This window comes from Ambystoma mexicanum, chromosome 2p (genome assembly GCF_040938575.1).
Source record: "Ambystoma mexicanum isolate Mex_15411 chromosome 2p, UKY_AmexF1_1, whole genome shotgun sequence".
In the NCBI taxonomy this organism is placed as follows: Eukaryota; Metazoa; Chordata; class Amphibia; order Caudata; family Ambystomatidae; genus Ambystoma; species Ambystoma mexicanum.
The window spans coordinates 1399712802-1399725984 of record NC_090923.1 but is presented as its reverse complement, the minus strand read 5'-3'; the positions used below and the strand labels follow the sequence as shown (position 1 = coordinate 1399725984).

The 13183-nt window shown below is 46.3% G+C and overlaps 1 protein-coding gene across 3 annotated transcripts in view; it reads right to left on the bottom strand.

The window, feature by feature from the left end:
* The window catches only part of DHX30 (DExH-box helicase 30), a 1582523-nt gene that overhangs the window by 1450793 nt on the left and 118547 nt on the right, over positions 1-13183 (bottom strand). For all 3 annotated transcript variants that reach the window (XM_069645844.1, XM_069645845.1, XM_069645846.1), the window contains one exon: positions 7191-7501. In XM_069645844.1, coding sequence (XP_069501945.1) covers positions 7191-7501 — 311 coding nt within the window. The remainder of the gene's footprint in view (positions 1-7190; positions 7502-13183) is intronic.

The following is a 13183-nucleotide window of genomic DNA, read 5'->3' as shown; positions in this document are numbered from 1 at the left end:
GGTCACGTATAACCACTTGAACTACCTCATCCGGTGGTTGTGTAGAGGTGTTCTTTAGTAACCTTGGAGATTTACATGGGGGCTGGCCCTCCTCTAAATCAATGCATTTTTGTTGCACTGGGTATTTTTCCATGAAACTGACAAAAGAGGATACCTTATCCATTGTCTCTTCGGTATACCGTTCTTTTGCAGCGGGATTTTTCGTCGCGGGACTTTTCATCGCCGTTTCTTTATCAAAAAAAAAAAATCTTTTGGGGTGGGGGGGTTTAAAAATTAAATAAATATTTGTGGGTTAAAGGGAATAATTAAAAAAAAAAAACAGGGGTTTTGGGGGGTAACCCTCCCCCCCAAAAAAGTTTATTTCGATAAAAAAATAGGGATGAAAAGTCCGGCGGCGAAAAATCCTGCGGCAAAATAAAGTAGAACCGTCTCTTCAAACCGGTCTCTAGTCCATGCACCAGTTCTCAGTGCATCTTTTAGAGGGAATCACATTTCTTGAAGATTATATGGATGTTTTCAGTGTAATGCCTCTGACAAAGGGGATAAGGCTTGTGTGTAGTGTGTCTCTTTGGACAAAGTTTGTCCTTGCTTCGAGGTTTCCTTGTCTGTGTGCGCGCGTTTCGGCGGCTGTTTGAAAGTGTTCGTTTCGGTGTACGTTGAGGGACATGCACTTTGGAAATGTCCACCAGTGTCTTTTTATGTACACTGGTGGTCCCACTCGATGCTTGTTTAGGTAATACATCTCTTTTGCGCACGTGGAGTGAGCACAGAGTACTGTGTCGAAGAAGAGGGATCACAAGTGCATTCAGACACTGCAGGGCCATGGTTTGGTGGATTTGACGACGAATGGCTGTGGATTGTTTCGGTGTTTGGAGCGTTTATGCCTACCCTGTGGTTGTGTTTTTGTGTGCCATTATCACAGAGTGTAGTCTCAATAACAGGGCCTCTGGCCTACCTTCTGTAGGGAGGGGACTGGCACGCGTGAATCTGCCAATCCCATATTTTTTTTGGCAGAACTGCCGTACTCCTCTTCTGACTCTTCGGCGCTCGTTCGAACGTTTGAATAATCCTCGGCCTGCATGGCGTATGCCGCTCAATGTTTGGTGTGTAGATCTTTTAATATTTTAGGCCGAAACAGCTGACAGGCTGAGCAGCGTGTTTTCATAATGGTCCCTCGGGAGGCAGCGATTGCACACCCAATGTGTGTCCTTCCAGGGGCGTTTTTTGTTACAAGAAGGGCAAGATTTAAAAGGAGTATTTTCCATGTTGAAGAGGTAGGGAAATGAAAAGTATATGTATACATTCTCTAAGTGAAAGAGAACATAGCAATCACGCAGCTCTCTCCCTACTGTACAGGCTCTAGCCTGGTGTAGCCCGAAGTAGCGAACAGTTAACGTTGAAAAACTGCTGCAGCGTGGATCGTCTAAGACGTTTAAAGAAACTGTACTTAATATAAGTTACAATAAGTGACAAAAGGTTATAAGCCATGAACTTCACAGTATGCAACCGACCATGATGGCGGAAAAAAACAATCTGTGGGACCTCAATGGGTAGAGCAGGCCGTCAGGGTTGGGGACACCTGCAGTTAAGGTCCTTTGGATATTCTCCTGGCCATGCAATGCTGGTGCTGAGCCTCACTTGGAGGGAACAAAGGCCGGCAGGGCTGGTCATACAGTCTCTTCCTGTTCCTCAATACTACACTGAGGGCAGCCTGTCAAATTGGTGGCTGATGAGGTGGTTACTAAGGCCAGAAGGGCTGGGGCCTGGCCTTCCCTTGCTTGTGATGGCATCTTCCACAGAGTTCACTCTCAAAAGGCTTGGGCACAATTATCCCTCAGTGGACTACATGAATGCACGCAAATGAGTTTTGTAAATGTATTTTTTGCAGCCGGAAAAGAAAATACTGCCAGGTGGCAGGGGATACACTATAGCACAGGTATTTCGCAGAAACACTGCTAAGGCAAAAGAGGACATGGACTGGAGAAGCCTATGGTATATTGGTGCAGTTCAGCATTTTTCATTTTTGTTTCACTCACTCTCTCACTAACTCGCCCCCTCTCTTGAGAACCAAGGGTCTGACATATAGTGTGGTGTGCCATATATAGTTGTCGGACCACTGGACATGGTTTCAACAAAAGATGTTTAACTTAAATGAAAAACCTACCTTACCTGGCCCTACTGCTAATCCAGAACAGGACTGCAAGACTTGCCCTTGGCCGCAAGCCCTGGGATCGTATCTCTCTAGCTCTGAAATCTCTCCATTGGCTCCCAGTGGATGCAAGGATTAAATTAAAAACTCTTTGCATTGTCCACAAGGCTTTCTGGGGCCTGGGGCCAAAATACCATCATTTATCCCTCTGCAAATGCCTCCCCTCTCGAGCGCTTCACTCCTCTAACTCCCTCAGATTCAAAGAAACGAGCTGGGGGTTGATCTCTGTCTTCGGCTGGGGCCTCCTTCTGGAACAGCCTCCCTCCCACTCTAAAACTTGAGAACCATCTCTGGTTCCGGAAGAACCACAAGACCTTCCTCTTTGCTTCTGCCTTCGCTCACCTGCTGATCTGTTCTCTCTTGGCACTGTGCACCCTGCCACCATTCCGCACTGCCTCCGGGCTACCCCTTGCTCTGGGGTCTGTTTCTGTACCCATACAGCCCCACCCGCATTTTTCTTCCTGCACTTATCAGACCTACCCTGTCTGCTGCCTTAAACCCAGCACTTGCCAATTGTTGGCTGCACTACCACGGTGTGTTGCCTTTATTATTTATTGATTTATTAATATTTATCTGTTTCTCCTTTGCTCCACACTTTCCATTTCTCCCCCCTTCCATGCACTTTTCCCCTCCACCTCTCAATGTCACTGGGCCTAGTAAGATGGTTGTTTTGTTCTCCCCTGTTCCCCTCCCTTGCCTTGTCACGCTCTGAAACAAGTGTGTACGAGCGCAATAGAAATAAAATATCAATACTGCTATGCGGAGACTCCCTATCCACAAATGAAAAACCCAAGGTGCTCGTCATGTTGTTTGTCAACATAAAATATTTGTCCCCAGTGCGTACACCTAATCTAAATAAATGGCTCTATCACTACATACAAATTATAATTAAGGTAAATGCATGTTAGGCTTGGCTTGTTAGGATCTTGTAGCCAACCCCTTCTTTGGTTAACAGTTCTTGCAAAAAAATGGTTGGTCATAATTCTCAGTATTTGGTCTGTGCCCTAGTCGCTTGCACAAAGGCTGCAGTTGATTTTTGTCTTGAGCCTTTTTCATATGAACATGTTTCCCTTTCAGTCTTCCACAACTTGGAAGTTTAACTGAAGTAGAACAAAAGGTTACATCTCATCCCTTCCAAATACTTGTGGTTTATCTTGCTAGACCCCTTTCCAGTGCAACTACGCCTCTTCTCGAGGTTGTATTCAGTGTTCGTGCCATGGGCAACTTTCTCTGATGGACCTCCTGGCCCACCTCATTATACTTATTGTGGCTTGGTCGCTACACTGGGCCCCTCTAGACCCTTGGCTTACATACTGCTCTGGTATTTTCTCAGATTCAATACCCGTCTTGCTTATGTTTCCCTGGTGTGATGCTTTGCAAGGTGTCGCCACTACGCAATAGTCCACCTAGGGGTGGTTTAATGCAGGAGGACCTCGTGGGGTGGGGGGCTCCCCCCTCTGAGGACAAGGACGATCACATAGGGTACAGCCCATTGAGCAACGTCACTCCTCAACATTCCCTAGCCCCTCCTTAAATACCGAGCTATGTCATCAAGAGCAAGCCCATGTATTTTTGCAGCACATGGGATACTGCCAGAACAGAACATATTGAGACGAGGAAGAACACTGCAACCATGAAGAGTAACCAACTCTGAAGTACTGCCAGGAGGTGGCTCACTGGAGGCATGAGGAATGACAAAAAAGAAATTATCTGCAGGTGTGGACGCTATGCCGGGACGGAGTACCTAAGATAAAAAGTTAAGGAGGTCCAATCGCGGGGAAGCCAGGAGCCCCCAACAGCGTTGAATCCTGAGTTCAGGGCTGGAAGAAACAGGGGACGCCGGCAGCAGTCTGTGAGAGTCCATTGTTTATCTGAGAGACGCAGACACAACTGCAAGGTCGAAGGGAAGAAGTAGCGGGGTGATCGCAACCATGTGGTTCCAGACAAAAGCCAAGACCGTAAGGAGTGGAGGACTGCGAAGGTGCACGGGGACCACCAAAGCAGGCAAGAACAGCAGAAGCCGCCGACAAGCAACCCAATCCCAGGAAGGACCAGTGACATGCTGCTTCCCACACGAATGTAAAAGGGAGGGTAAAGGGAGACCCGGTAGGGCTACGGGGAAGGCAGAGAGAGGGCCACAGCATAATGTTCCTCACCCCAGTGGCAGCTATAGGGCTATTGGAGAACAGAACTGTGTAGAGTGCATCAGGGAGGATCTCCCTCATCCCAGTAGTAACGAAATTACTACTGGAGACTGGAAGAGTGAACCAAGCATCCGAGGAGAACTTCCTCGTCGCAGTGGCCGTAATAAGTCCACTGACCACCAGAGAAGGGCCTGGTAACTCAATACAAGGGATCTGAGAACCAGAGAACTTCCTCTGCAGAGTGGCAAAGGTAAGCCCACTGACCAGCAGAGACGTTCTTGGAATTTTACTGGTATCGACAGAGTGGAAAAGTATACAGCAAGTTGAAAGACACAGAAAATTACTTTTCAAATGCCAGGAGAAGCGAGTCATTCTCCTGGGGATGATAAAACCCTTTGAAACCTATTCAAAAGACGCCAGGGGAAGGGAGCCATTCCCCCTGGCCTTATTATGAACTGCACAAACTAGTACCCGGAGAAGGGAGTCATTCTCCTGGTGCAGTACGTGGAGTTGTGCAAAGATTGTGTGGAACCCGCAAGTCAAGGGAAGAGAGTCAATCCCCCAGGCAACCTGTTTTCAAGAGAACATTCTTTTGCACCCGAACACCAGGGGAAGGCAGTCAGTCTCCCGGGAAAGAACTTCCTGTTGGATCAAATTAGTCTTTAGTTATAGTGTAATGGATAGAATAGGTTGTGACACAGGACGGTGGACTTTGATTTTGACAGACATTCTGATGGGTCCTTTAGTATTAGTTTGAGGAAGGGAAACGCCCTCTTAGATGATAGGGATAGTGAGGGTCTTTATTTTATAAATAAAAGTCTATAACCAACACCATGCTAACTTCGTGTCAGCTACCTTCTATGACACCCTTACACTGGATTCACATTGTATCAGCAGCTAACATTCTGATAACTCTTGCCTCCCTTGGATATCAGCAGTCCTTCCCAGTGTTCGCTGTGGAGCGTGACCGCCCACTTCGCTTTCAAGTGCCCAAACTGCATACCTGATGCTGTGCGGCGCACTGACTCTGGAGGGTCACTGGCTCCAGTGGCGGCAAGCTCCCTCACATTGGGCCGCTTTATGGCTTTGTCAGTCAGCGGCCTTCTCAGTGGCTCACCCGTACCACCCTCTCTGGTTTTCTCCAGCGGAAGACTTCTCCTGCACTTGCAGGTACTTTCTCTGGAGTTCTCCAGGGGCCTTCTCGTGGCCTCGCTGATAACTCTTCTTTTCGGTACCTCCGGCAACAGCCCTCTTGGGGGGCTTGCTGGTATTTCCTGTTCTGTCAGCATCCCTCAGGACGAGAGCAGGTAACTTTTTTTGGTCTTCATTCCTCGGCTCAACCGAGTTCTGCAGTCTTCACACCTATCACATAGACTCTGTGGTCCTGCCTCCAGTCAGCGCTGGTTCTGCGCGACAGTGGCAACATCTGCTCTGCCACACTACTCCCCTCCCCCCATTCCCCAGCCTTCTCCCCTGCACCACCCCAAACAAACATCCAATATTAGGGGTGAGAAGAATATTAACACCCGGCCAGTCTTCTTCTCTGGTAAAGAATATGATCTGTAATGGGTGGAACCATTATGCAAGGGCCAATCATGAGCAATTAAACTAATGGGAAAGCAGGGACACAAATCTGATCACTCATTGAAACAATCCCAGTCAGCACCTGTTTAAAACAAGGCCCAGGCTATCCTGAATCTGAGGTTGTCAGGGCAGTGTTTCAGGAAGAGAGTGATGTTCTAAGGAGTACAGAAAGAATCAGAACCTGTGTTGGCCAAAAAGGCCAATTGGTAACAACAAGACACAAAAAGGTTTGGCTGCGCTACAGCATAAGAGAGGCCAATCTAGACTAGAGGCTTTCTGAGAACTTGCGCTTAATAACCGGTTTCAGTCAGATCTTGACAAAGCATGCAGGAAACTGCCACCTGCAAACCATAGCCCAGACTCTGGTGGCACCTGCAAGACCAACAGCCAAAATAAAGAAGTCTGGCTAAATTTTGAGAAACTGGGCAGTGAGAAGAGGTCCTAACATCAGCCAAGCAAAAGCCCCTAGGCCAAGAGGGGTCCAATACAGGATTTTCCATAGTAGCAGTTGGAAGGCTGTCACTTTGTTCTAAAGTACAACGCAAAGACATGGACCAAGGAAATGAGAATGGCCAATAAAAAGACCAGAAGACAGACAAAAATCCAGCTAAAGGAGAAACCTATGTTGAAGAAATGTGCTGGGACACATTGAATGTTCTGTAATTGAGTGACTAACACTGGTGGAGGTGGATGCCCAGGAGATTGAGACTAGAAAAAGGAGTGTTCTCTGGAATGTTGGACGATTAGAATAGGCCCTTGCACTGAACTTGTTTTGTTACCTTGTGTCTGAAACTGTTTTACTTAGATCCTCTTTTTTGAGCGGTTTATCCATGCCTACGATCATCCGCCAAACCTTAAGACTAAAAATAAAAAAATGATGAAATATTTGGTTGTGTGCGTTTTCTTTGCCTCTATGCAACACCTATGCCATTTTTGCATGAATCAGTCTCTGTATAGCAGCTATAGACCAACCTGCTCCACCTCTCCATATCCTGGAGGAGCAAGTGCAGCTATATCTTAGGAATATCGTATTGAAATGGAATTCAGCCAAGTGGACCAGTTTTCAGGGTAGCCACTAAGATTGCTGCATTAAAGAAATCACCAAAAGCCAAAGCTATACAAACTTTATGCATGCATTGGCAGGCCTAAGGACTCTGACAAGATGTGTTATTTATGGTTATCACAGACACCATGCGGCTCTTGATTTCTCAAAGACTAAATGGCTCTAATGCAGATTGTAGAGCAATAATTACCTGGCAAGCCGGGAAGAGTTCAGGTTCTCCTGCTGAGCCTTGGAAAGATAATCAGAAACATCCATTGTGCCATCCTCAATCTCCTCCAGTTCTTGCAATTCCTCCTCCTCTGGCCGCTGCACCCTGGACTGTACATCATGGCCCAGCTCTGCAGCTCCCACTGGTTTGATTAAACACTTAGAATTGTGACTTCGTACACAATTTTGACTGTAGCCCTGCAAGGTCTTCGAGGCAGAGCTAACCCGGTCACCAAGAATTCTATATGTTGTCGGGTCAAAGAGCTTGTTTCCTGGTCCAATTAATCCCCAGTTCTAGAAAGAAAAAAACAGCAGAAAGAATATTTCAGTTTTTGGATTTTTCACCTGATTCTTTTGCACAGAAAGAGGGGCAACGGTAATGCAGTTGGTCATGTATTTGAAGGTTGAGGCGAAGGGAGGTGGGGGTGGTACTCTGGGCAGCAAGCACAGCATTTCCAAAGCTAACATGCTCAACCTGTAAAAGTTATTCATTTGGAAATGTAAGTGAAGAGGATACTAGTGAAGACCCGCATGCCCAAAAGAAGGACTTCAGGGCATCAGGCGCAGAGTGTGTTAATGAAAAGCAGAAATGTTTTATGATTTCCATGCATTCTTCCAGATCGAAGACGCACTTTGCAGCGACCAAAAGATGTCAAAAAGCACACAGGTTACACACTGTGTTGTCATTTAAACTGTGGAAACTCCCCTTCCTTAACAAGGAAACCTACGTTAGAAATAATACGCAAGTATTGCAATGACTTTAGAACTGCTGCTGCTACAGCGAGTCCATTATCCTCTACGGGAGAGATATAATATTATAAGGCATCCTAAAAGTAATCCTAACTGGGTTACTTGCCTTGAACATTGCAGAACCTGTTTTCCCAAGATATGGTTTGGCCTTGTGAAATTTTGTACTGACGTTTAGGTGTGTGTTATAATTCTATAAGGCCTATATAAGACTGCATAATATCTTTCTCCCCCACTTTAGGTTGCTACAGTGTTCCCACTTTAACAACATTTTCAAAAGTGGCGTTTTTCCATATTTGGACATAAAACTGTGAATCTAGAGCTCTATATATTGCTTTTACTTACATTTTAGTGTCTTTCCTTAATGCATATGTGTTGCTAAAGTGTTGTTGTACTTATCTGCATGGGCTATCTATTGCTCGTCAAGGTTAAAACAACCAATTGATTTAAGTCTCAGCATAACTGCTCATCCTCGTTACCAAGAGAGTTACATTCAGACTTTGTTAACATACGTTTGCAGATCCACCAAGGCTGGCTTCCGAGAACCCTAAATTAGGAGCGGTTCTAATAGGAAAAGAACAGAAAACAGAAGGAGGTGGCAGAAATAGAACAGGAGGTTGGGAAGAAGGATGACATACTGAGCATAAGTGAGGGGGTAAAACGCAAGGACAAGTGGGAACGAGGAGGGTGCTCAGGGAAAATATCGCAAGCAGGAGGGAAGGGTCCGGCACAATTTAGAAGGGGTGAAACCCGCAGTGGAAGGAGAAATAAGTATTTGGAATCTAAAAAAAACAGGAATAGAGACAAGGGGTAACAATTGGGATAATTTAAAAGATAGGTGATGAGGCCCTCTTCTGCTCTAATCAGACTGGCAACCCAGTTGGTTATGCCTGCAAGCCCATGAACACTTCCAGATGCTTCTGTAGCCTGTGGCAGAAAAAGCACCGTTTCCAGAACCTGCCCGAATGATCAGAGATGATTGTATCCCACCATCAACACAAGAGAAGCCCGAGTACTTTTAGAAAAAGAACTGCAGAAACTAAATGCCTGCAGGTACTCCAAAATCGTGTGAATTTTATGAGATTTTGAATATGGTGGAATCGTTGAGGAAAGACTGACACTTTTTGCCTGAGTTTGTAGCTGAGTAGAAGTTATTTTGTGTTAATACAATATCCCTTTTTCCTTAGATTGTGTTTGAACTCCATTGTGGACAACACCAGAAATATGGCATTTTAAACTATATTCCCGTGTGTCCCATATGGAGCATTTGCTACAATTGTCATGGATGGCCTCAAGAACAAAGAGTCAGACACAGTGGCATTAGGTGCAACTCAGGAATTTTTGTAGGCTATGCACTTATAGCTTTCTTTCAAAGTTCCAAGTGTAAGGAAGGCATGGTATCAAACAGTGAAGACCGACACAAGTGATCACAGTTCAAGGGTGTTTATTGAACTTGAATGGGTTGGTTGAACGCCTAGATGAACCTAAATCCAAAGATTGGTGCAAGCTACGATCATCAAATAGTAATACCGCAAATCCTTACTTCTAAATACAATATGGTGTGGGACAATAGTGTATGCAAAAAGAAAAGTGATCAGAAATAATATGTCCGGATAGTTGAGCAGTTGGCTTCCCTTCCCCACGCTTTCAGCACGGGGCAAGGCACGTTCGAGCTACGCACATGCTCTGGCTTCTCTGCCACGAGGATACAGTTCAAAGCATAGATATCAGGACATTTTGCCAAAGCCTCCTTTCCAATAACAGTCTGTTACTGCAGAGGGCCTTTCGTAACTAACAAGCACCACAGTTCCTTTCTTATCAGGATTTTTCACATGTACTAGTTCTCGTTTCCAATATTCATCATGGGTCTCCCTCCTTTAGGATTGGACCCCTTTTTACCACAATGTTCACAACTGGTCTCCCTCATTCGGGCTCGGACCATGCAATCTCACTTTCCACGTTTTCCTCTTGACATCAAAATCTAAGACTTTCGAATGTGCGATGGATTTAGCTTAAACCACCATAGGACCACTTCGATTGAACTCATAGAATGTTCCAACTTTCGTTTCTGCCACTTCTTGGCTGGATACTTTTACAGGGACGTTCGATTGGGCACCCTTGTAGCGCCAGACCACTCTGTCACTGGTATATCTTTCTTCCGTAAATGTTCAAACATCCATCAGCAATTAAGCTTTCCTTGCGTCTTTCATCACATGCATTTCACCCTTTGTTCTTGGACTATTTATACAATGTTGCCACTTGCAACCTTGACTTCAACACAGACCGGTCTTGTATTGGTCTCCCCAACTCACTGTCTGTTTTGATCTCTCATGTGCTGCTTTAATCTTGGAGCCAAGGACGGTACCACTGCAGCTGTTGATCCTCCCGACTCGATCCGCCATGCAGGAGGGCCCGGGTATCTCCGACACACAACACAGGATTCTGTAGTTTGGTTTTCGGGCCTTATGCTTTCCTATTTGCAGGGTTCTGGAAAGTAATGGATTCTTGTAGAAAAGATCAAGGGAATATCCCTCCTTGCGTAACCTTCTTGGTATGCAGTCTTTCTTCCCTCGTTCAGCTGCCGTCGGAAAAGTATTGTTCCTTTGTGTGCTTTTCCTCGCTCAGAGTGTGCTCTCGTGCTCTGCCTTTTATTTGTGACGGGAAGTTTAATGGAAGTCAGGTGTGAGCGATTGTCAGTAATTGCCTGACTTCTCCTGACCATAGTAGCGGGACATGTCAGGTACACTGCTCAGGTGTGAGTCTGTTTTCTCCCAGAGACGTGGCTGTCTGTGTGGAAGTGTTTGTGAAGGAAAGGGGATAAAGTTAGTACATATCCTGCCTGGTAAAGGTTATTCTGCATCTTGCCATCTGGTGTCCCACTCCCACGAGAGCACTCACCCAGGTGATCCTCCCTCACTGGTCCACCGCCACGAACTGGAACCAAAAGCGATGGCCATGTCCTGTCCACCTGGATGACACATCCCCAGGGACTAGCAGATGAGACACCTTCTGGTTTCTCACACAAGACACAAAGTTCTATGGTGCAGAAAGGAAAAGGAAAACAGTTCTACCAGGAAAAGGGGTGGTCCCTTCCTCTAGGCTTCTTCTGGTCTTCGACTGCCTATCCGGTACCTCTGGAAAGAGTCAATGTTCCACTTCACATGGGGACAACTCTTCCCCTGGGCTTCTCCTTTCATACAATGTTTTACTTCACAGTTTCAAGTGGGACGACTCCTCTCTGGAGTCTCCCTTAAGCACACCATTCTTTTGAATGTTTCAATCTCGCACTCTCTGGATCTCAGGGGCATAGTTCTTCCCTTTTCCATCGATTGTCACTGTTCCACAATTTCAAGGAGAGATTTTGACCCCTAAGGTTTCTCAATCCCTTTCCTACCCCTGGTGTACTCTCCTGCTGGGATACTGGCAGCCTTATTCATTATCTCTTTCTCCGAGTCTCAATTATCGTTCAAAGAGGTATGTTTCTTCCCTTTTTATATCAATGGCCAACGCTTCACAATTTTAAGGATGGGCCTTGACCCTTGGGCTTTCTCAATCCTTTTTCTACACCTGGTGTACTCTCTTAACAGGGAATTCGCAACTTTGTTACTTATCCTTAAAAAAGGTATGATTCTTCCCTTGGTTATCACTATTACAGAATTTCAGGACAGGGTTTTTACCCCTGAGCTTTCTCACTTCTCTTCTTACCCATTGGTTACTCTCCTGCCAAGGTATCGCAGACTCGCACACTGCCTGCTTTAGTTTCCTGACTGTTTTTTTTTATGTTGAGTCCCATGCTCACTGTTTGCATGGTTCACTAACCTGCCAGGACCTTTTGGTTCTCCATTCACTCTCTCAAATTCAGCAAATAATGCTTTTCAAGTACTGTGTTACCGACCCTATCTTAACAATATTTGTATTAACTATTATAGTTCCTTTAATTAGGTTTTCTCGGGCTGTCAGCGGTAAGCAGCATTTGCTCTGAAGCACCCCAGTGTCCCATTCCCTCTCACTGGGTTTACCGGTCTTCACTGGCACTGGTGGCGTTCCTCGCGTCCCACTGTCTTCTTTGCTCTCGCCCCGCTCACTGGGTCGGCGTCCCGTTCGCCGATTGGTTCCAGTTTTGCCTTCCTCTATTTTTGGCGACTCCAGCTGCCCATGGGAATAATGCAGTGAGCTTCTCTTGAGTCTGTTACTCTGCATGCCGTTCTCGTCAGCCTCCATGCTGCGTCCTGCAGTCTACTCACCTACGGTGTCCCCACCAACGTCAGAACTAGTTGGATTCAGCAGCAGTGTCTCGCAGTGTCTGTCTGTCTGTCTGTCTGTCTGTGTCTGTCTGTCTGTGTCTGTCTGTCTGTCTGTCTCTCTGTCTGTGTCTGTCTGTCTGTCTGTCTCTCTGTCTGTCTCTCTGTCCGTCTCTCTGTCCGTCTCTCTCTCCCTCTCTCTCCCTGTCTGTCTGTCTGTCTGTCTCTCTCTGTCGGTCTGTCTCTCTCTGTCGGTCTGTCTCTCTCTGTCGGTCTGTCTCTCTCTGTCGGTCTGTCTCTCTCTGTCTCTCTCTGTCGGTCTGTCTCTCTCTGTCGGTCTGCCTCTCTCTGTTGCTCTCTCTCTGCCTCTCTCTGTTGCTCTCTCTGTTGCTCTCTCTGTTGCTCTCTCTGTTGCTCTCTCTGTTGCTCTCTCTGTTGCTCTCTCTGTTGCTCTCTCTGTTGCTCTCTCTCTGCCTCTCTCTCTGCCTCTCTCTGCCTCTCTGTTCAGCTGTGTAAGTTTTAAATGTGGCAGCATTTGGTTAGCATTTTCCAAAGACCAGAATGCAGCATTGCTTCCTGTTTAGGATCATCCTCATCACTCCACCCCTCTTCCTTGTCTCAGTACTATATACAAGGGAGGGGGGGGGGTCGGGTAAATGTTCTTGGGCATGAAAACCCAGGAATTCTCTATCTACATCGCAATAAGCCATAGAGGAATGTTGGAAAGGCACATGGGCGTCATTAAGAATTACAGCTGAAGGATTATTCGGATTCAGCATTCTTCCGTCTCCCTGAAGTTTGTCTCCCCTACGTGGTCCTCCCACAGATAGCCATTCCCAGGGTCAGAGTCAGGTAGCTTCTGCCTTTCCCTGGTCACTTAAGAGAAGCTTCCCTCTAGGGAATCGGTGACGCTGCTAGATTCGTCACAACACAGGGTTTTTATTTTCAGAGTAATAATAAGGCTGGGGTGGGTGGGCTCGCTAAGGGC